General features: G+C 34.3%; 1 protein-coding gene across 1 annotated transcript in view; it reads left to right on the forward strand.

Annotated features, from left to right (window-relative positions):
• LOC145299319 (sister chromatid cohesion protein DCC1-like) overlaps window positions 1-25,057 on the forward strand; it is a 58,151-nt gene that overhangs the window by 21,170 nt on the left and 11,924 nt on the right. The window contains exons 4-8 of the mRNA XM_080144392.1: window positions 2,008-2,142; window positions 4,338-4,428; window positions 8,756-8,894; window positions 11,608-11,669; window positions 12,200-12,273. Coding sequence (XP_080000518.1) covers window positions 2,008-2,142; window positions 4,338-4,428; window positions 8,756-8,894; window positions 11,608-11,669; window positions 12,200-12,273 — 501 coding nt within the window. The remainder of the gene's footprint in view (window positions 1-2,007; window positions 2,143-4,337; window positions 4,429-8,755; window positions 8,895-11,607; window positions 11,670-12,199; window positions 12,274-25,057) is intronic.

Genomic DNA, 25,057 nt, shown 5'->3' on the forward strand with positions numbered 1-25,057 from the left:
CGGGTGTTTGGAGAGGGTGACCCTGTTTTAATATTATAAAAAAAACACGTTAAGAAAAATTGGAAAAACCAAAACAAAACAGCGAACAAACGTAAAAAAAAAAAAAAAAAGGTGTAAAAGAGGAAACAAAAGTTTATGTAGAAAGACAGGCTCGAACCCGAAGCATCGGAGCTAAGGCGGAAAAAAAGATGTCCGACACGTTACCCCTACGCCAAAGAGACATACACTTAATAACGAATAAAAAAAAAAACCTTTAAAAACACTTGCAGGTGGATTAAACTACTGTGAACGTTTTCTAGGTCAAACATGACGTCATTGTCATAGTAGCAGGAGCAGAAAAAATGAAGGAACGATTTTTTCGGCACCCTCCTTGTAGAAAAGGGCCCAGTTTTTAGGGTGAAGGAATGAAAGTTTTTGGCCAATTTTTCGATATTTGTCGGGCGAAGGTTGGAGCTTTAAAATGATACCTATCTGGCGAAAATCCGTGGCCCATATCGAAAGTTTTTGCGAGACATACATACATACAAACACACACACACACAAATATTTTCGCTTTTATATACATAGATATATAGATTCCACCCAAATGGCTTAGAGAGGATTGCAAATTGCATTGTTATGATGACTGGAATTATGTATTCATGACCTGAAAGTTTAATTTCTCTGTTGTAAATATTGATGGTGCGCAACTCTAAGAATACACCCCCTGTCATAGACGTGTCTCAGAAGCAGAGATGTGTCATTGAATTACTAGGAAAAGTTCATTAAGAATGGTGCTATGTAGAAAAATAAATTCTGGAGCCCAAAAGGTCACTTATTTTAATGATACTACTTGTTATCATAGCTCTCCAACTTTATGAGTTGAAAAAAGAAATAGGTTTTAACTTTGAAACAACCATTATATATACAGCCTGATCTCCTAAACTAATGAACAGATCATTATGAATTTTAGAATATATAAAAGGAAATGGTGAGTAACATGGGCACATTTTTTTTTATTCTTGTAAATGTTTACATTTACAAAAATAAGTTATTTAACATCAAATTGTAAGTAATATTAAAAAATACATTAAAATTATTGGCGCTTACATATAAAGTTTTTTTAAATTCATTTAATGAACTAGCGAGGGGTACCCGGCGTTTCCCGGGTGTTTGGAGGTGTGTGGGAGGAGGGGGGGTTAAAAAAAAGTAAGTATAAGGATCGAACCCGAACTGTTAAGGCAAAGTTGTAAATTAAAGTGTGAAAAAAAAACAAAAAACGTGCGACGTTAACCATTGCCCCACCGCGAGATGCTAACGAAAACACGTTTGAATTTATTTAATTACTTGGATTTAGCAGGTACCCGTTTTAATGAGTTAATTAAGGTCAAGTTTGACTGCGGGATAGTATTCATTTACTGCTGAACGCTTTTTTTTTCCCCAAGATGTTATAGGAAAAAGACTAACCCACATGTGGCGAGCGACAAATGTTGAATATTTATCTTCCTGAAATCAAGCAAATTAAATAGACAGGCGAGCTTCGTTGTTAACTGTGAGATATTATGATTTATATGTGATATAAAAAATTTTAAAAAGTTGTGAACCGAGCGACCGCTTCTCTGAAAAAAGCCTTTTGACATACAGAAAAAGCGAACACACATATATACATACATTTTCGCTTTTATATATATAGATTGATCATTAGGAATTGGGAATATATATTCTCGATAACCTGGTGAGTAATATGGACAGTATTTTTTAAAAAAATGGTAAACTTTACCATTTACCATCCAAACCCATCCCGAAAAACTTTAAATAAGTTTGATATAAAAAAATTTCAAATAGTCTTATTTAAAATCAAATTCTAAGTAATATTAAAAAATACATTTCTAAAATTATTTGCGCGTCCATTATAATATGTATCCAATTTAAAAAAAACAGTGAAATACGTGATAATATTCTTTACACTTGGTTCCCTTTATTTTATTTTCTCTAATTTATATTATTGCTTTATCTTTGTCCTGGTAGGTTGCATCCAGTCTGCAAACGTATTATGAAATGCGTCCAATCAAGCCCAAGTTAGAGAAACTGAAGTTACTCCTCGAACAAAACATGTACAGTGGTCAGGAGTGTGAAGATGATGGTGACCATCAAGGCCCCAAGGTAAAAATTTGTCCATTTTCTTTATATTTTATGAAATGACCAGAGAAATTGATATTGATATAATTTCAAAAACATTTATACAAATATTATTTTAAAAAGTTTAATACAATATTTATATTAATCTTTCAAAATGATGTTTCGTTACGAGCCAGGAGAGACTAGTGGTTGGCCGTGGTTTCCTGTGCAGAATCTACCACTGTTACTAATTGGCAGTTGCTCAAAACACATGAAAAATAAGAAAAAGGTATTTGTGCAGTTTAATCAACGCATTAAAAAATGAAAATATCAAAAAAGGTTATATTTTACGTATCCATTATGGAATGAAGTTCTCTGGAAAAAATTTCACTTGGTTTCATAAAGTATTTTTTTTTTTTTTTACAGTGAAAAAACAATTTGTTATGATACCGAGCAAAAGGTTTGATTTTTAGGAAGAAAAGCTAGTAATAAAGATGGGGAGGGGGTGTCGGCGCTTTACATGGCGTTATCCCCCCGTGGCGTGTTAAAAATTTCCACAATGGCTGACTTCAATGCGATTTCATAAAAACGTGTTTTTCCGCTGTAAAAAAAACTACTGGATCAAATTAAATGAAATTTTTTTGCCGGAGATCTTCAGTCCAAAACGGATACGTACAATATAACCTTTTTTTTTCGATATTTTCATTTTCTAATGTCTTGATTAAACTGTACAAGAAAAAATATAAAGGATATATCAACCATTAGATTTACGCCTTTTATGATATCTTGTCTGGTTTAAGATTAGTTCTCTTCGTAGTATATCTAAGTGAAGCACACAGATGACATAAACGACAAAATACATGAATAACCACAGATTTATACATGAGAATACTTTGATTACAGTAGACGGTTCAATCTCCCAGAATTTATATACAACACTCTATGGGCTGAGAGAATGGGTGAACATAAAGATAAAAATTATAATATTATAAGAAGTGATTGAACGAGTCAAAAAAATGACATTTAAGCATGAATATCATTAAAAAATTTGTTTGACTTTCCAACATGGATGGAGGAGTTGGATATTGGGGTTGAGTGAAAGAAAACCTGACGTACTTAGCAATCTGAAAACAAAAAAATATGTCCAGTACCAAAATTTTCGAGGAACTGAGAGATAATGGTATGTTCTATATATCGTGCAATCATTTTTCTTTGTATTCCGCACTCTCTCCTCTTCTATTTTATTTTTCTTTACAGTTATATTGGTATTGTCTGTCTCCATCTGAACGTTCCTCAGTTTTTTCCTTCAGTAAATAATCCCTTTTAGTTTGGCAGAGGGCCAACTATTTGTAACAGTTTTGTTTTTTTGCGAATCCTTTAGTCACTTGGTGTAAGCTTTGAGTTGAATCTTCTCATCTGTTAATGTAGGCCGATGTATCAAATTGTTGTTAGGTGAGTTTGTAATCCTATGCCATTTATATATACAATTTATACAATTTAAATAAAGCATGTTTTACAAAATCCCTTTGGATTCCTCTTGTTCGAACAATATATCAGCTTATGTTAAGGCGATTGCTTAATCCTTTACCAGGTCTCTAGTCTGAAGCAATACCTGTCTCGCAATATTTATTTGGTTCCTTCACAGTACTAGAAAACTGGAACCATCGTTGCTCCTTGTTGGTTATTTCCGTATGAGTTGACTTGGGTGCACAACATGCTGGTTGATATGCCGAGATTCATATTATAGCTTGGTTAATAAGACCAGGTGCTTTGAGCGTCCGTCGTAAGCACTAGCATGGCTTTCATTTTTCACCTCCTTTAAATCACTCCTTTTTGTTTGAATCTTTTCCTTCATTTTTACTTTTGAGAGGACAAAGGAAGAGCATGAGAGAGAGATAGGTGGAGGTTTCTCTGTCTGGACTGTTTCCGCTATTGCATTAGTTCGTGGGTAGATGGAGAAGTGGGGTGTCAGACTTCAATGGGGAGAAGAGATTCATCTGGCCCTTTTTGCATTTTTATGATTTTATTTCAGTTTATATCAATCTTCAACCTATCTGCATACTATAAACAATACTGCAAGCAAACTTCAAGTTTTACACACACACACGTGTGTACTATCATTATATTGTAATTATATAATTTCTTTCATTATTACTGATTAATCTTTGCTAGATTTTATTGTTGAAACAAAAATTTTTTCATTTTTTTTTTTTTTTTTTTTTTTTAAATTTTTTTTTTAGTATACCACAGAACATTTATTAGATATTGTCCAAGCCAGTGAGAAAGAATTGTTTAATGGTCTGGAAAAATTAAACGCTCTGCAATTTGAAGGTGAGGTTAACTTTTAGAACAAAAAATATCTCTTTTTCCACTGGGTCAGACATTTTTTTACTATTTCTAATTTCACTCATTAGTTTCTGCAGATCAACTGTCATCAAATTTCATTCTGTGCAATCTTGTTAAATTACTTCTAAGTTTTTCTTGGCCGGATAACCTTCCTGGGATTTAAGATATCCATGCTTCTGGATTGGTTTATTCAGGAAGACAAACGCTTCATATAATACCATTGTCACTAGTTTGTCCTTAGTATAACCTATTTGTTTGGCAAACGTACTTTCAGCAAATCCTCTAATCTGATGTCTTGGGTTTGATCAGATTTTCACATTGTAAATTGGCACAGCTCACAAAATTTTGCTCATGCTATCGCTATTTTAATGATATGAAAATTAATAGAAATTAACTTGAATCAACTTTAGAAACAAAAACAGAATAGATTACAAAATGATTCCAAAACATAAGTCTTGAGAAAAATAGATTCCAAGGTGCTTGTGTAGATTAGTGATGTTTTAAACCACCGCATTTCAGGTGAAAACATTATTACATATTTAATTTGTAACAGAAGTGCTTGGTGTATTTTTTAACAAAAAATCATCCACAGTTATGTTCTGACATTGTGTTTAAAAATGGTGGACCCTTAATTGAAGTCAGAATTGGGCACACATTTCTTCCACATTAAACTATACATAAAACTTAACAATTTGATGAATTCTATTTTCACTTGTAATTATTTCTCTACTGGATCATTTTTCATAATTTTTGGAATGTATACTAATTTCGACATGTAAGTATGTAATCATGTTTTCATCTGAAATGTTTTGGTTAAAAAGATTACCAATCGACACAAGCACCGATTTCAAAATAAAAAAAAAACAGTAAGAACTTAGTTGCCAACCCAATAAAAGAACCTTGATATTAATAATCATACAATAATGGGTGCTTATACAGTGTATGACACAGGTGAAAATCGCATTCCAATTAAAACTCTGTTCTTGTTCATAATTCCCCTATATTAAAAAGTAAAAAATAAACTGTATGATATATGTACCTATGACAAAACAAAAATATCATACTCCAAAAATAACCTAAATTGATCAAGTGGTTTTATTTTTAAATAAGAAGAGTAGCTGTCTTGTCTGCCATTTTGAAAACGATTTAAGATTAAAAAAAAAAGCAGCAAGGGAGATAATTCAGTAAGTTAAATTTGCAAGATTAATGTCATAATGCCTAAAAATTCCCATTAATCCTTTAAAAATTATTTTCTTCATAAAATAAAATTACTTGATAAATTTACGTGATTTTTGGAATATGATATTTTTGTTTCATCATGGGTACATACACCATACAGATTTTTCTTTATTTTTGTTTTTTAATATGGGGAAACTCTGGACAGAAACTAAAAACTCTTGGATATTCTTACATGTCCTGCTAAAAAAAATAAGTATCCTCACTGACATTTTGGAAAAACTATTGGATATAATAATTGGAAAAACTATTGGATATAATAATTGGAAAAACTATTGGATATAATAATTGGAAAAACTATTGGATATAATAATAGGAAAAACTATTGGATAATAGGAAAAACTATTGGATATAATAATTGGAAAAACTATTGGATATAATAATTGGAAAAACTATTGGATATAATAATTGGAAAAACTATTGGATATAATAATAGGAAAAACTATTGGATATAATAATAGGAAAAACTATTGGATATAATAATTGGAAAAACTATTGGATATAATAATTGGAAAAACTATTGGATATAATAATAGGAAAAACTATTGGATATAATAATAGGAAAAACTATTGGATATAATAATAGGAAAAACTATTGGATATAACAATAGGAAAAACTATTGGATATAATAATAGGAAAAACTATTGGATATAATAATAGGAAAAACTATTGGATATAATAATAGGAAAAACTATTGGATATAATAATAGGAAAAACTATTGGATTATAATTTTAATCTATATATCTATAAAAACAGAGATGTGTGTGCCACAGACGATTTCTGATTGGTTAATCCAATAATCACATCTCCTAAAAAAGTATAGTTCTTACGCTCTTACCTTTACCATAAAATATTTTGGTCTTATTTATTGTCCATCTTGGAAGGGTTTAATTTTTTTCTAACTTGCCATTTACAAATTAGAAAAATACGAAAGTTACAGACATCACAATCCAACCTCTGACTCAACGTCCGCCATTAACACAAGAAAGCAAACGCTGGACAGATTATTAGTACTACTACTACTACTACTACAAACAATACAGCACGAAAACACGCGCACACACGCACACACACTCACGTCCACTACCGTCCTTGGCTACGTCACGTTGTTATGGCAACACGATAAATACACAGTAAATTTGATTTTCTTCATTTCTACGCAAATATTACGCAAATATAAATCATATAGAATATCTGTATGATTATAATTACACGTAATAGTTAAATAAAGATGATCATCGTATAAGAGAACCGAAAAAAAAAACTAATAGGGAATTTGTATAAAGTTGTATTTTCTTTATAAATAAATAGAAAAAATGGGTGTTGATAAGACTATCGATACTTATACAGTTTAGTGACGACATTAAAAAATGGAAATATTGAAAAAAATTTTTATTGTCCGTAACTGTTATAGACTGAAGTTCTCCGAAAAAAAATTCTTACAGCGAAAAACAATTATTTATCACGACGACGTCAACGTGGCCATTTTGGAAATGTACCTAGCAGAATACCTCCATTTTAGGCCAAATTTCGCAATCTAGCCTTTTTTTTTCTCGCCATATTGAGATGCGCACAACACATCTGAAATTTTTTTACGTTTTTTTTTTTTTTTTTAATCTGCAATTTTTTTGCGTATTTTTTTTTTTATAAATAAGAATACTATTGAATATGCAAAGAAATTGAAGAATGCAAAGAATTGAGGAATTTTTATACGAGATTATTTTCGAAACATGCTCAGTTGGACACGCATGGATAACTTCGAAACTTCGTTTATTTACTTCTGTTACAAATTAAAAAAAAAAAAAAAAAAAAAAAAAACACCCCAAAAATGGCATCTGTCTTCGCAAAAAAAAAAAAAAAAAAAAAAAAAAAATCTCATTCTGGTGGAGGTAAAAAAAAAAGGGCTAGATTGGCCTAAAATGGAGGTATTCTGCTATGTACGGCAGTTACCTGCCCTTGGGGAATTCCTGGGCCTGCAATAACATTTCCAAAATGGCCACGTTGACGTAGCCGTGATAAATAATTGTTTTTCGCTGTAAAAAAAAAAACTACTTGATCAAATGAAGTGAAATTTTTTTTCGGAGAACTTCAGTCTATAACAGTTACGTACAATAAATTTTTTTTTTCAATATTTCCATTTTTTAATGTCGTCACTAAACTGTATAAGTACCAGACTATCAATACACACAAAAAAATATAGATTTATTTTTGGGTAAAGTTCCCCCGGGTTTTCCTTTCACTTCAGTAAATAATGGTCTTTTGTTATATATATATGGCGTACTATTATCCTTATATATATGATGTTTATGTTTATATATATGTATAGGTGATAGTGTCTGTGTGTGTCTGTGTGCATTTCCCTACGCTAAAACTCTGTCAATTTTAAGCCTACAGATTCGAAATTTGATATACAGGGTACTGAGATTTGGGTAAATCGATGTGATAGGTTTTCGACAGAAATTTGGCAATTAAGTGGTCAATATTCAACAATTAGACCTTTGAGAACTCTACCAAACTCCTCCTACAATTTAAGGTCTGAACACATGATATTTTATATATAGATTCCTTGGACATGGATCTAACTTATTAACTTTACTTGATCCCTAAACAATAAATGTTAAGAGGTCATAATAGGGGTCGAAATTTAAAAAAAATTGACCGTTTTTTTTTCCTCAGCATACACTTCAAAACACCTGGGCAACGCCGGGCACCGATTGCTAGTTGAAGATAAAAATCAGTTTTCATATTTTGCCAATCCGCCATTCATTATGACGATTAAATGACAGCCTAAATAATCTCCCTTTACTTCATGGAATTTCCATTCCTTTCAATGGCAAATCAGCAAAATATGATAAAACAGATTTTTTTTTTTTTTTTTAATATGTGGGAATTCTAGACAGGAACCATAATTTTAACAAATATTTTTGTAAATACCTATTTTTGTCTGATATGTGAGCATTTATTTGGAACAGCAATTTTTCACCTGTGTAAATACGATTTTCATTGGTGCATCATACTATATAAGTGTCTGATGATTCTTTCTTTTAATAATGATTTTATTTTTGGAATTTCAGGTCATTGGAGGCTGCTAGATTTTGATTTCTTGACGCAGGTTCTGTCACATATTATTCAACTTGCAGAGGAAGAAGATTGGCTCTTCACTGCTGTTCCTGTGAAATCTTGCTGTGATGTCTTGGGTGAACTCTATCACAAGTAAGGTCACATATCATTATTTACCAAAAAAGAAACATCCAATATCTTTTGAACTATCTGCAATAGTGATGGGACGATTCCAATATTTTTCCCGATTCCGTGCTAAATTACCGATTCCAATTCTTTATAAATCTTTAATTATTTTATTATAGAAGTTATTTCCCCCAATTTTCGTAAAAACACATGTTAAATATGCAGATATTTTCCTGAAAGTCAAAATACACTTGTGGAGGATGATCTATCGATTTTAGCTTTCCTGGTAATTTAAAATCAATAAATATTTATTATTTTATCATTATTACCAGCAGTGGGAGATTTTGGTTTAAACAAAATATTTGAAAATATGCATCAATTTTTCCGATTCTGATACTCCCATATTTTCTGATTCTGATTAATTGTCCCAACACTAATCTGCAATATCCACCACAAACTCTTTATTAAGTGAAAAGAGGTCTGAATTTCTTCAATACAAAATGTTCACAAAGTCTTTAAACAATTTAAAAATATGGTTAACTTCTGGCACTACCAAAACGACACCTATCGTAGGTGGATTGAACCCGTTTCCTCTGAAAAAGGAAGTTTTATAGAAGCATGAAATTCAGAAACGATCACCAGTTGCTTGTATAGCTCTGGCGCAGGAGATGATGATCTTGGGGTTTTGCAGCTCATGTAGAGAGGCGTTGACGCCCTCCTATATAAAGCACCTGGTATTCTCAAATGGTCACCTACCTGGTAGTGACCAGGTTCAACTTTGCTTAACTTCATTGAGCTAATGAGAACCGGTGTGTCAATGTGACTATGGCACTGGCTATGAATGTTCGACAATCGACCGGCTGACTGCAGAAGGCATGTCTGGTCGATTCTAGAGGCCTACTGTCTTCTTTTGTCAATGTTTATGAACTGATCATTTTTGTTTCTGTCTGACACAATGCAATTATTTATAATCCTTGTCTCTCTGTTAGAATTTTGTGATAAAGGGACGTAACTCTTTTTTTTTTTTTGGCCTGGCCAGCTGAGTTTTCAATTATTACAAATTTTTTTTCTCACTTATTTTTTTGGAAGGAGTGGGTGCTACTGATTCAAATCTCTCTCTATTTTTGCTTTCATTTATAATTTCATTATTTTGACCGCTTCTACCCTAAAAAAAACAAAAAAACTTACATGGATGGAACTCTCCAATAGCAAATCCCTTCCTCCTTTCCCAAATTGTGATAACCATCCTAAAATAAAAATAGACAAGAAGGTAGCCATCTTGGTTGGAAATTTAAAAGCTGTAAATAGAGTTGATATTTGCGATGAAATAAAATGCATTTAAAACTAAACCATTAAAAAATAATGCCGGTAGATTACAAAGTAACTGTTATTGGCTATGGTAACATTTATTGTTGTATATTTGATTTTTTTACCACTTGAATTGTTGTGGATTGTAAAACAAATCCCAAATTTTGTTTTGATAACTTGAATTTTGTCAGGAGAAAGCCTTGAGAATGGATATTGAAAATCTGTATGAACTTTAAGACTAATATGCAAAACAAATTATTTTGATAGCACTTCTTCAAATATTCTATTGCATTTATAAAACTGTCTCAAGACTCTATGAAAATGCTTATCTATAACTCCCTCCTTTTAAACAAAAACAATATTACTTACATAATTGTCATATGAAAAATTGTAATATATCCAAAAATTATTAAAATTCATTGAGTAGAAAGTTATTTATGATTAAAGGTAATTTTTACAGATGTTTGAGAGTAGACCCTTAAGATTGCAGAAACAGTGGACATAACTCAGTTAGCATATTTTAGATTACATTGTAATGGCGCTTAACATGTTTAGGCAATAACAATAGACTTTTTTTAGTAAAAACATTAGCAGTTATTCTACTCTGAATTTTCATAGTTTTTGAATATATTACAATTTTCGACATGACAAGTATGTACTATTGGTTTTTGCTTAAAAGGACACATTTTTTTTTTTAATTGATTCGTCATCTCTCTTTGTACAAGCACCACTTATTTTTTTCTACTTGTAATAAAATTTTAATGTATTAATTTTCATTTTTTACAGTATTTGTGAGATTCATTCATGAGGCCATCTTGACAAACCTATAATCAATCTTTTAAAAAAGATGCTTAATATTAAAGCATATCAAACATTAAAGATATTTAAATGAGATCGTATTGTTAAATGGCTTTCAAAATCTAGTTGTCAAGGGCCTTTTCACCTCCCTACTTCCTCTTTCTTACAGAAGAGACGTTGCTCTACCATTACTTTTATTATAGGTGCTCGACTGAGCTCCAATCTGTGTTCCATCCTTGTAAAACGTTTGCAACAAATACTTGTCTAGCTACAACAACTATCAACAATTTCCCTCACTCTGTGCCTAAAACCTAAATGAAAATTTCAATGAACAGTTTCTTTCCTAAAGCTGTACATCTGTGGAACACAATATCATATGGCTGCTTCCCAGCTGATTACAGCATTGTCATCTTCAAATGTAATATGAATAAGTTCTTGCTGGGCCGTCCTCTATAGTAATCTAGCCCTACTCAAGTTCCACCATTATTGATCACGTTGTCTCACTCTCTACAGTAATCCTTATCCAAGATTGATCTTCACACCTTGATAAGTAGTGACCCCCCCCCTTTCCAAGTAAAAAAAATAGTAACTATCTGTTTTATGTTTCATCCAATATCAATTGTTATCTTTTCAGGTCTGTTGTGGAACATATTCTTCGAATATACTCTGAAGATACAGAAAAGATTGATTCTGAACGTAAGAAATCTTTGGCTTTCTAGTCAACCTAGCATTTTTTTTTTGCTAGTATATATCTCTTTACAACCCTTCCTTTTCATAACCTATCATACTTTCATAAATCAGAGTCCATTTTCTGTAGGCTGTTTTTGAAACCCAGTCAACGATGGGTACTTTTGCTAGTATATATATATATATATATATATATATCCCCCCCCCAACAAAAGGAGGGTGTATCTGTAAATTCACCCTTGACCGTCCGCACATCGATTATATTAACCTCTTTTTAGCCTATAACTTTGATTTGCCATGTAATATTTTGGTATTCTCACTGTGTTGATCATATAAAGTTTTTATTTGATATCTAATCCCAGTGCTAATGATGAGACCTTATTCAAATATTAAAAAAATGTATCTTCTCAGAAACACTGATTAGTTGGTGAATTCTTTTTCATAAATCATTTTACCATTTTCTCGTATATATATATAAGGTTTTTCTTATTTTCAGTAAAAGTAGAAATAGAATTATGCTTGCTTATTTTATATTTCAGATGATATTTGTAAACTGTCAGAAGATAAAATTTGCCGATTCTTTGCGAAACTAACTATTAAAGACACAGAAAAGGTTTGTGTATTTTTTTAGCAACATTTCTTGAATTCTTATTCAATTTGACACCTTTTTTACATGCTGGCATGCATTGGAAAGCTTTAAATTGATTTTAAAAGTTACCCATCTCTGGACAGGTCTTTACTAACATTTCTCTAGGGTACATTTTTCTTTGGTCTTCTGCTGTGAGTTAACACAGCTGCCTCAACTACACTATATCATTTACTAACTTAAGAACTCTCATTCATTCTTTTAATGTGACCATACCAACAAAGTCTCCTGTTTTGCACACATTTCCATTATTGTCCAGAATTAATTTTCCTCTGTAGAACAATTGTGGTAGCAGGGTCAGCACACCGAGAAAGATCAAGGAAAACATGAGTGAAAGTTATAAAGATGGACTTGAGAGAAAGAGGGATAAATAAAGACCTGCCCAGAGATAGCTTAGCTTGGATATCAATTTCTAAAAACCGTTCAACACTTGCGAGCATGTGATATGGACATTAAACGGAGTATGATGATGCTTGGTCTAAATGAATAAGAATAACATGAAATGTTATAGTCGACTAACAAGGCTTGGCTCGCATTGCTGGGTTGTAAAATACGTTTAAATATATTTTAATTCATGCAGATTTTGTATTTATTATTACAGAGCCAATTCTTTATTGACTATTATATTGTACCTAATATATAGGAGTGAATTCAAAATTTAAGAAAAAAAAATATGACTAGAGTGCCATCAGCTTAGAATCGAAACCAAAACATTTAGCATGTCAGCCGTGTGTATTGCTGATGTAGCTATCGAGAGGCAAGAAAGATTTAATGAAAAATAACTCAAAGAAATAAATTGAATTCGGGTATGCGCAGAAAAGACGTAAAAAAATGTTGGCAAATCTAAATGCTGAAATTTGCATTTCAGCTGACCAATGTATGTCTGCACGTGCTATTCATCCATTTGAACAAAGATTTTACTCATTATAAACCAGCTTTAGTGTATGATTACTAGGGCTATGACAACAGCATATTCTTTCCGTTGTTTTGAATCTCGAGTATATATCCGACACAGACACAATTAATCAACCGAGAACCACATCACGCTACATAACAACATATAAGATATCAATTGATATATACCTGAGAATCAAAACATGGAAAAGAATATGGTGTTGTCATATCCCTAATGATTACGACTTCCTGTTAATTTCAGTGTTATGTGACCACTAGTTGGGTATATATGCTGACAACACCACGCTCTATAACAGACACGACCGGAAAACAAATGAACGCATATCTAAAGAAATGGCAGAAACACTAGAGGATGACCTCCGATCTGTAGTGGAATGGGGGACATAAATGGATGGTCACATTCAATGCTGCCAAAACTAAACTCGTTTCCTTCAATAATTACAAGAAACCTCTACCTCAGGGGTCAATCCTGGGCCCGACTCTCTTCCTGATCTACATCAATGACCTCCCTAAACACATACTTAAATCATTCGTTGACATCTATGCTGATGACATGACCATCTACGGCAACACGTCAAAGGCTGTAAATGACAAAGTTCTCTCTGATTCTCTCTCCTCTGATCTCGAGCGCGTGGTTCAGTGGGGGAAGATGTGGCTGATTACCTTTCATGCATCTAAAACCAAACTCCTATCCTTACATCATCAACGCTCTGATCCCCATCTGGCATCAATTGGGATGGATGGCTCTCATCTGGGAGAGGCCCCGTGTTTTGATAAGCTTCTGGGTTTGACCTTTACTCCTGATCTGAAATGGAACACGTACATCAAGTTTGTTATCAAGGTCGCTGGAAAGATGGTGGGATCCTTCTACCGCTCCAGAAGATATCTCACTACTGATGCAATTCTCTATCTATATAAAAGCCAAGTACGTCCAAGAATGGAATACTGCTGCCATATCTGGGCAGGAGCTGCTAAAAACAGCCTATCCTGCCTTGACAGAGTACAAAATAGACTTCGTGGCTTAGTGTAGCAATACACATGAAAAAATTGAAATAGCTTGAAATATTTTAATATTGGTATGAAGAGCTTGATGAGCTAAGAAAGAATCTTTTTAAATTTTAAAAATCTGATTAAAATTAAGGAAGTTATGGCTATTTTTGTGCTTCACACGTTTGGATATTTTTCCCTCTTTAAGACCATATGCGTTTCGTCACATTTTTTACACTACTTTTTCAGTAAAAATGTCATATCTTTGTTAAAACACAAGACTAAGAAATGAAATTTACCATATAAGTGTATTTTTGTACAAGGAATCAGAATATGCAACTGAAAATCTCCCAAAGTTTATGGTTTCCAAATAATCTGCAGTAAATGTGCATAAATATGCAGCAATTTCTTAAAAATGCCATGTATCCATAAACAGAAAAGAAGTTGGAGAACTCAAAGTTGAATTGTAATTTGCTTTATGTACAAAAAACTTAAATCTAAACATAAGACCATTTAAAAATGAATATATTGCAATATTTCTTTGATATTATTGTAGATTAACACCTTCTGTTTAACCCCACTCAACTCCTTCTGACCACCCCTCCAAAATGTGATTCTACCTTTTTAGGAAATTATGTACAAAATGCCATGAAAAACTTTAATGAAAGATAAACAAATTATTTTAGAATTGAATGTAAAATAATTTCCTATTACAGGTCATTCTAGCATTTTAGGGCAGTTAACTGTTTTTTTTTTTCTATGGGAAAATATGCATGCTTTTTTTTTTTCTTTTTTTTAAGATGATTATGTGTAGTTTTAAGAGGGTTTCTATGCAATGAGAATATGGGGAGGGTTGCCATTCGGACTTTGAATTAATTGTAGGGCTAAGGAAAATTATGTGTGAACATGCTGAAAACTTGACAGAGACAAAGCTAACAAAAACAATATTAGAGGGGGGAGCGGTTAGTTTCACAAAAATTTAATGTAAAATAATTCATCATTTCCTGGCCATTCTAGCATTTTAGGACAGTTAACCAATTTATTTTTATGTGTATTTTTCTTTAAGGAAGGATCTATTTTTTGTTTGTTTGTTTTAGATGCTTGTATGTGGCTTACAGAGGTATTTTGTTGGGGGGGGGGCTTGCCACTCGAACTTAGTGTTATTGTTAGGGTTAAAGAGTGTTTTAGGAGGAGACTTGCCACACATAATTTGTATTAGAGGTGAAGTTAAGAGAGCTTTTTTTCAAAGAGAGCGTTCAAAAATTTGTTGATTTCTATTTTCGAGGTTGAAGGTGTTAATTCCATAGGCCGTTTATACTACGCTGGAGCAGGTTGTAAAAATATCTTTCGCTTAATAAGTAGAAAAAAAAATAACGAAATAAAAAGCTTCCTAATTGTAGTTTGATGTGTTTTCTAACTGCTTTTAAAATTTCATGAATATTGATATAGATTTTGAGGGTTTGTATTACTATACACATAGATTCGAAAAAGTTGTCAAAAAAACAAATATATAACAAATAAATGTTATCAAAAGCAAGTTACTTTTCTACCTAACTGGATAATTTTTTAGTGTTTTTATTTAATGTAACGTGTTTATTCAGCTTGAAAACAGTGTTTACCGATGTTTTGGAAATTTAAAATGGCGCCCGACTCTCTTGAAACGGTAAGTTTGGGGAAAAGAGTTAAAAATAAAAAAGTAGACAAAATACTGCTAGAAACTCGCTCAATATATGTTACCGTGACATAGGCTGACATATATTCGGTGAGTTTTTAACAGTATTTTGTATAGTTTTTTTTTATTTTTAACTCCTTTTCTCAAACTTACTGTGTCAAAGAGAGTCGGGTCGGGCGCCATTTTTAATTTTCCAATACATCGGTAAACACTGTATGTTTTTCGAGCTGAATAAACATGTTACATTGAATAAAAACACAAAAAATATATCCAGTTTGGTAGAAAAGTAACTTATCTTGCCTTTGATAACATTTATTTGTTATATATTTGTTTTTTGACAACTTTTTCGAATCTATGTATAAACGAGATTTTGATAGTTATTTTGATTTTGAAAAAAAACATTTGTGGCTGCTCGCAGTAAAACATTGTTTTAATTCGTTGTTCAAAACTAATTTAAAGAATAAAAGTGCATGCATCTACAAAAGTTTTTGTTTTTTTAACCATGTTTTTAAATTTGACGAGCAATGTGAGAAATTGCAACAGATTCATAATGCCGAATTGGTTGGGATTGTTATTATACATTCTGAAAACCTAATAGTTCTAAACTAATGTTATTCTGATAACAAAATAGCTCTCATTAAACATATAAGAACATTTATATTCATATTTTCATGTTTTTCTTAATTCGTTCTTGAATAAAAATTAAAGAACGCGTGTTGTTTACACTGTGCTATTGCTGATTCTACAGGCTGGAGCTGCTGCTGCTTCTAGTAATACTAACTTCATTTGACCAAATTCGAGAAATAGAAACAATTTTTTTTTCGGGTAGGTCCTTTTAAATTATCAATTACCGCGGTCCTACTCAACATAAAATAATACTTTTAATTGATAAAGATAGTAAAAAGATTGATTTACTTACTACTGGGTGTCCGAAGAATTTTTTTTTCAAAATGTTCAATACTCGTCATATTAGTCTTATTTTTAACACGACAAAAAAAGAAATGGTCAAAAATATTTCGGACACTTGACAGTATTAAGATTAACACCTCTTCTAATTGGTTCCCAAATTTCATGACGAAATTCTTCATACAATCACGGTACGGACCTTTAGAAAACAGGGGGGGTCATTACAAAACCTTACCGAAAACGCCATTTTATGACGTTCACATTTTTATCACTTTATTTGCTTAAAACTCTTAAAATATATAATGTACATTCATATTTATTAATTCATTTGAAAGTATATTCATTTCCGAACAAAACAGTAGTAATTTGAAGACTTGAAGTGCTTTGGTTTAAAAAATATGGCTATTTTAGTAGAACTATCTTGAAATCTGTGATTATCCAAAGCGTTTTTTCGTCCGTGTGTATTACTACTTAGTGGGGGATGCCCTTTTCTCTACCTTGCAACCTCTCTCCCACAGAAGAGACATTGCGAGCCTATCCTTGTTTTATCGTTATTTCCATGGCAGGTGCTCGTCTGAACTCCAATCTCTCGTCCCCCCTCGACAATCTTTCACGAAAAACACTCGTCTAGCCGAATACACTGTGAAAAATTTCCCCCACTCTTTATCTGTGTCTAAATCAAAACGTGGATTCCATGAACAAAGCTTCTTTCTTAGAACTGTGCGCATGTGCAACTCTGTTCCGTCTGCCTGCTTCCCACCTGACTACGACTTGGATGTGTTCAAGTCCAACGTTAACAAATTCCTAATGAACCGCCCCCTTAAATAAACACTTCATCAAATCTCCACACTAACGTAATGTACTTGCAATAACCCTTATCCCTGGGTGGTTTCCAGGCCTTGATAAGTGGTGACCACTGTGTAAAAAAAAAACAAAAAAAAAACACCAATAGCAATGGCCAATGACTCTTTATCTGAGAGTACATCTTTTAAACTCCTTGGCCTAACGCTCACAGGAAACATGAGTTGGAACAATTACATTGAGAGTATTGCCAGGACCGCTGCGAAGAAGGTAGGCTCTCTCTACCGTGCTAGAAAGCTACTAATGGCCGAAAGGCCACCATTCGCCCATATATGGAGTATTGTTGTCATATTTGGGCTGGTGCATCTGCCACTAGTCTGTCGCTCCTAGATAAGGTTCAAAAGAGAGTCGCCAATCTTAAAGGTTCTGAACTGTCATCTAAACTTCAGCCTCTGTCCCATCGACAAAACGTTGCATCCCTCTGCCTGTTCTACAAGTACTTCAACGGTGAATGCTCTGACGAACTGCAAGAACTTGTGCCCCCTCGACGTAAATACCCCCGACAAACCCGACAAGCAGCTAAATCCCACCCCTACACAGTAGAGATCCCTAGATGTAAGAGAGCCTGCTACTCCAGTAGTTTCTTCCCCAGGACAGCTAGACTTTGGAATTCCCTTCCGGGTCCCTGCTTCCCCAACTGTACAGAAGTTCAAGTGTAACGTTAACCGACATCTTGCTGCCCAACTCCCTACACAGTACCCCTGATGCCTATGTCCCTGATAGTAGCCCCTTACACGAAAGTGGCAATGTGCCTTGTTTGGGGTGAAAATGTAATAAAAAAAAATTTTTTTTTAAAGTTTAAGAGTTCACAGACACACACATACATACCTACATCTACTGTTTTATTTATTCTGGAAGAAGAGGAAATGGCAAAAAATAGTCTTTATATGGTGACATGGTTAAGATAGGGGAAAGTGGATTAGGGAAGAGAGGAATTATCGAAACAAAGAAAAATCCAAAGAAAAAATGAGAAAGCGATACCTGTATACAATTTGAACCAGATGTAACTCAACGTCTGATCGGCTTTGCTTAAAATATAGCGTCAACCGTCAGTTTTCGCCAAGCGTCGTCGATTACGAAAACATAACAAATGCTACTCAAAAAATACTGAAGCAAAGATTTAAATATAAAATTAACAGAAAAAGAAAAACCAAGAAAGAAACAACAACCTACCGCAACAATCTGTTTTTTTTTTTTTTTTTTTTTTTTTTGTTTTTTTTTGTAATTTGTTGTATTCCTTTTTCTTAACAGAATTAAACAGATGAGCAATTTTTTTGTTTTTGTAATTTTTTTCAATAAAAGTTTTAAATTAAGCAATTTTTTGTTTTTTTCACTCGCTACTAAGCCGCTCACAAACATGACTCCGTAACTACGTGATGCCAGGTTCGATGTTGAGCACTCTGAGTCTACTGTGCAACAACATACAAGCCTGCAATTGTACCACATGGGGCAGCAGAATAGACGTCAGCATGGCTACCAAATATGACACGTTCATAAAAGATTGCGAAAGTAACCTAGAAAGCAAAAAGCTCAGAAAACGGTGCGCACTGAAACTATGGAGGACCTTGTACTGACGGAGGTATCCGACATAGCGTTCGATCACCAGAGAGCAAGAAAAATGAATGCGATGAGGGGAAAAAAGCAACTGATGGACGATTACGAACAGACATCCAGGGCCATGACTGTAAATAATCGAACGGTGATAAACAGAATCCTATACACGAACGAGGATGCCTCGGAGATGATACTCATACACGTACCATCCATCCTATGACCCGACTCGTTGACAAGAATGTTATACTTCATTTTCGAGGTGACCTACATGATCGAGCTAGAATTATACTGCGAATCGTTGCTGCATTCACAAAAAGTTCTGACTAATCACAAATGCTTGGAAATGGCAACATCAAAATTCACATACGACTTGTATTGTATCGTACCGCCCAACCGTCATTTCCATGAGCAAACGGCAAAAGGAATGTTGCATGATCACTCTACTCATATTGTAGAAAAAGCTAACAGCGTAGTTGGCAGTTACCAACACTGACAATTCATAAAACTGTAGATCAAATTACATTAACAACAGTTTAAAACAGTCGGGAAAACGCAGCTAGCATCACTTACGAAAATGGCATCACCATATACATACGGCGCCACTCAGCTAGAGGAGAAGGACCGCTTCAACAACACCATCCTGAACGACGACCCAGTGAACGGTAAACAACTAACACAGTACACATGGATATACAGGTGAGAAACACCATCAGAATTCAAACTAACTCTGAAACCTGACGTGCTGTTACCCGCTAGGAAGGCCTTTAACTACCACCCCGAGAAGAGATCTACTTAACATATTAGACAGTCATGCTTATGTCATCGTGTACCACAAAGCAGGTCCCAACAAGTTGAAACACTGCAGCGACATCGACCAATTTCACATATTCACTTGTCAAAACAGCCACCCAACATCGGAGTTCAGTTTCATTATGGTGAAACTGATGCAGACATGTGACATCAAACCTTACACAATCTTGTGTCAGAATTTCTACAATCCATACACAATGTGTGACTACCTGACAAACGATCCCACCTTTAGTTATGTGGTATCGGCAGGAAACTTATGCATTTCGGGACAGACAAGATTCCTCGCCAGAATCACTGGCAATGATAGACACAAAGAATGGCAGCGGATCCTGCAATGACTGACCTAGAAATACGACTTCAAGATAAAAATAATGCACAAATGTAACTCCAGTGACGTAGCAGACTGTAAGAAGGCGAAGATACCTGAGAAAACATTGTGCAACATGTTCAACTTGCAAAACATAATTCAGGCAGTCGCGACTGATTTACACATCAAAAGAAAAGTCATGCTGATATGGGAACAGATGAGACAGAAGAAAGAGTTCTTCAACCTGGACAAAAACTGATTCTGGGACGTGCAGAAGAGCATCAACATCTGCTCGAGATGGTGTAATCACCACCAAATAGACATAGAGGAGTTCGGGCGCCACTCGTTCAAAATATGCCGCAGAATACTGCCGAAAAGGAACGGCCTACACATTGAAGAGACGAAATGCATACTGGAAGGGAACCGAGGCAGAGCAACAAATTCCTCCTTATGCCGTTGCATTCATACAGCCCCAAAAAGAAGCTTAAGTACTGCAAAGTGTGTCGCAACCTAGGACAAGCTCTGCTGGTTGACGAGACCATCACTAGTTCAAGATCGCCTAGTTACAGATATGATCTGGACAAGGACGCACAGTACTGCGTTACATACAATCGTTTGATGACGGACTGTGACATCATTCAACCTCCGAAATACAGTTATGCCACGAATCACGATCGACACGCACACACCTAGAAACTCACCCATAGACATATACAATACAGAGACATAAGACATTTTTGTCATCGAGAGCAATGACGACATAGACTCGTACGAACCAGACATAAAAACCCACACGAGACACCCAACAATACTAAATGAACATGTAGCCATAAGAAACTGGGAATTAACTAGTAAAAAGATAATACACCAGATAATGTACAGTTTTTAATATGCACGTAACCTGCCTGCCTTGCATGAAAAGAATTTTTTGTCTCGAGACCTGCCTGCCTTTGATCATATAATTATTTCTAAGGTAAATGCATGCAATCAGTGAAAAAAAAAGACATATCATCAAAGGTAAGGTAAATCTTTAATGGGCACCTCTTCCACCGTTGATTGAACTTAATTACCAATATCTTATTTTATTTATAAACTATTAGAGAGGAAAGCTAAGACACGCTCTTTCTCATCTGAAACGTTTCTGATGAAAAAGAGCCCGAGGGTTGAACATTTTATAGTATTACCCTCCCAGACAGATTTCAACATAGGCACCATATCATACCCTGGTGCCTGCCAAAGAAAGATGTGCATATATAAATATTTTGCTGATGACCTATTTACCACATTCCAGCGCAATCACGTTATACTATATGAAACCTGAAACCAAAACTCATTTTGCCACTGATTCTCGAAAGATGCAGACGTAAGAGAAAAGCTCCAACAGATGAGTGAGGTGGGTGGGAATTTACTGTACTAGGTTACAAATTTTTTGGTCCCAGAGCCGACCTAGACAAACTCCGCAACCATCCATCCGTGAACAAACTTGATCAGGCAGCAAAAGATCATGACATAAATTATTAAAATTCGCCTAAATGGACGCAACAAGCCAACGCCCAATTCTTCAGCGGGAACAGGATCACTCAGTGCCATCAGCAGAGCAGCTATCGGAGCTAAAAACTACCTGGGACTCGATTTGACTTTCAGAAATATTAACCCCACCGATTGTGTTGGTGCTGCTACTAGCGATCATACTAATAAGACTATGTAAACAGATCCAAGAGAGAATACATCAGATGGTGGATAGAGTAACGGTTGGCAGGGAACGTTCATGTGTGGAAGCCTCCGACCAGCGATCAGAGAGGTAATAATCAAAAGGCGATTTAAAAACTTGAACACCATGGACATGAACAGCACGTAGGGTACTTTCACAAGGTACTAGTCCGAAACAGAGACAATGAACGTGCGGCACTTCTGTTGATCTCAGCCGGAATCAGTGGATTACATTTTGCCGTACTCTCTTTCGACATGTCAAAATAAGGTTGCAGGTTCGATACAGACTTTTCCTTGTAGATAAAATTGGAATTGGTGATGAACTTCAGAGAGATCCAACCCATGAATGGGAACGATGCAGAACTTCCGAAAAGCAGTTACAGTGCACCTGTCCACCTGATAAACCATCTACTGAATACAGGAAACATAACAGCAGACAACTTAAGCACCAAAGTTCAGATGATGTTACTGCACGAATGAAGAGATGCCGAACAAGAGACAAGAGTATACCTTCATGCACATATGGAGAAATTTATTTAAATTACGCAATTTTTTGTTTTTGTACTTTTTTTTTCAACAAAAGTTTTAAATTAAGCTACATTTTTTGTATTTTTGCATTTACTATATTTTTTTTTTTTTATTCAACAAAATTGCAAAAAAGAATGGCGCCACTCATTCAAAATATGCCACAGAATACTGCCGAAAAGGAATGGCCTACACATCACCGGGGTGAACAACAGCCATTTTTGTCTTTGAAAAAAAAACTTTTGATAAAACATTTTTTTTTTAATCAAGAAAAAGTTTATATAGAAGCACTTTTGTTTTTTTTTCTGGTAGGGTGGGGCTGGAGAACAGTGTTTTTATTTTTTGCAGGGATATTCTCTTAGGCTTAGATAGACTTTTCTACAGTTGCATCAGACAATGTCATAGTGGAGTGAGAAACATCACCAACCAGGTAGCTTTTAGTACATGTTTTAAGATGGAGACAAAAGGATCATGACCAAATTTCTGTCTCCACATAAACTCAAAAAGATAACTTCAAAGTTCCTGGTTGGTTTCGCATTTTTTTATCCCGTTGTTTGGCTTGCTTCCACATCCGCTCTACCTGATGAATGGTTGCCTTGGTGTCAGGGTCAATGAAGTAAAGACTGGTTCACTGTTAAATGGTGAAACCCTTTTCCTCCTGCCTATGTTCTTTCTAGGAGTCTGACACGACTGTAGTCCCTGGCAGAATATACTATTTTAGAATAGGAAGGAGGGTTTCAGCATTCCTATTTGAGACCGTTATGAGGAAACCCTCCTTCACTACAGAGTCATAGCCACCGAACACCCAGATGGGCTTGAGTAGTCGGCTGACATGCTTCCGACAGTTAAATACAGACTCATCTATTTCTATAGTATACCCAGGCCACCAATCTACTGGAGATGCCTGAGGAAATAATCTTGGCATATGTTGTGTATAATTTTTCCAGTCTGCTATGGTATGTGCAGACCCCGTCTCACATTCTCATATAATATTTTTTGGAGTTGCCATATCGTAAGCCCACAGGTAAATGAACCTTATTACATATTAGATCTACCCCAGGCATTGTGTTCATGTGCATCTCACCTCACATCCATTTTTCCAAACTGGAGATATTCATTTTTATAAACAGTTGTCAAAAAAGAGCTGTTTGAGTATGTGTTGCTTAGTGAATTTATTGATTTTTTTTTTTTTCTTCCAAGTTTTTTGCCAAACGTTCATCTGCTACTTTGCAGCACATTGATTGGCTGATCGGTGTCTTATGTCAGATTACAATCAAACTAGAGCGCATGATATCTATGTTCTGAACAAAGCTGATCGAATGTTGAGTTACGTCTGATTCAAATTGTGCACAAGTACCGAGAAAACTTTTGTTTTTAATTAACTAATGTTATATAGTCGGTTCTCTCTGTAACGATTTATCTGTTTATCGCTGTCACGTATCATGTCTGATGCACTTCTACAAAGATGCTGCGAATAAATATATACACCTTTGTTTGTTCCAGCTGTTTTGACAATGAAACACAAAGACAATTTCATAACAAAACTGTTTTTATGTACATATTATTTTGCCTGTCAGTGGTCATAGAACATATCGAGCAAGGGTGGTAAAAGGTAAGGTTAGCGAGCTAACAACGTAACTATCACGTGTCTCTCTCTGTCTTCGTCAGACCTCCTGCTTTTATTGACAATTTCTTCCTTTGTTCCATCAGAGGTCAATATATGTGTACAAGTCCGACAGGGTATTTTCTTTGTTCTCTGCTAACTTGGAATTTATGTGTGCACACAATCTCCAAGTTCCTTTATCCAAAAGGTTAGGTGATAGTTGTAAAAAGAAAAAGAATCATTCCCTCCCTGATCCCTTGAGTTTACAATATCCAAAAATTTAAATGTATGTGAACAACCCTCTTGCTGCACACGTCTTCACTTAGGATGCCTCTATAAATCTGGTTTCTAATCATAGTAGCCTTTTACATTTCAGTAATAGCAGCAGTAGTCTTCACTTTGGGTCCTTTAATTACTCAAACTTTATGTATCTCTACTTGGCTCTTAAATAAAACAGAACGAAATAGCAAAATCAATTTCAGCATGAAAAAAATTTTTTTTTGTTCCATGTATTTCTGTTATTCCCTTTTATATCTATTGTTATGGAGTAAGCTCATCTACCCATTTCTGGAATAATGGATTTACCCAGAGACAGTAAATATAATTACATCTAAACGTTGTGGCAGTTATGACCTCAACCATGATGTGTACTTCTGTTGCATACTTTTTGTTATTTATTTATTTAAAAAAAAAAATTTTTAAACTGTTTTTTTACCCCAAATAAGTCATAAGGGCTACTATTTGGGACCAGATTTGCAGGGATACTATGTAGGAAGTTGGGTTGCGAAATATCTGTTCGCATAACACTTCAACATCTGCATGTATTCTTTACTGTATCACCTCGCCTTGGGTTTTTCTTTCATTACCCAAATTTATTTTAGGTTTGAGTCCCTGACTATCA

This window comes from Euprymna scolopes, chromosome 2 (assembly GCF_053919585.1).
Source record: "Euprymna scolopes isolate OS-2025 chromosome 2, ASM5391958v1, whole genome shotgun sequence".
NCBI classification, from domain to species: domain Eukaryota; kingdom Metazoa; phylum Mollusca; class Cephalopoda; order Sepiida; family Sepiolidae; genus Euprymna; species Euprymna scolopes.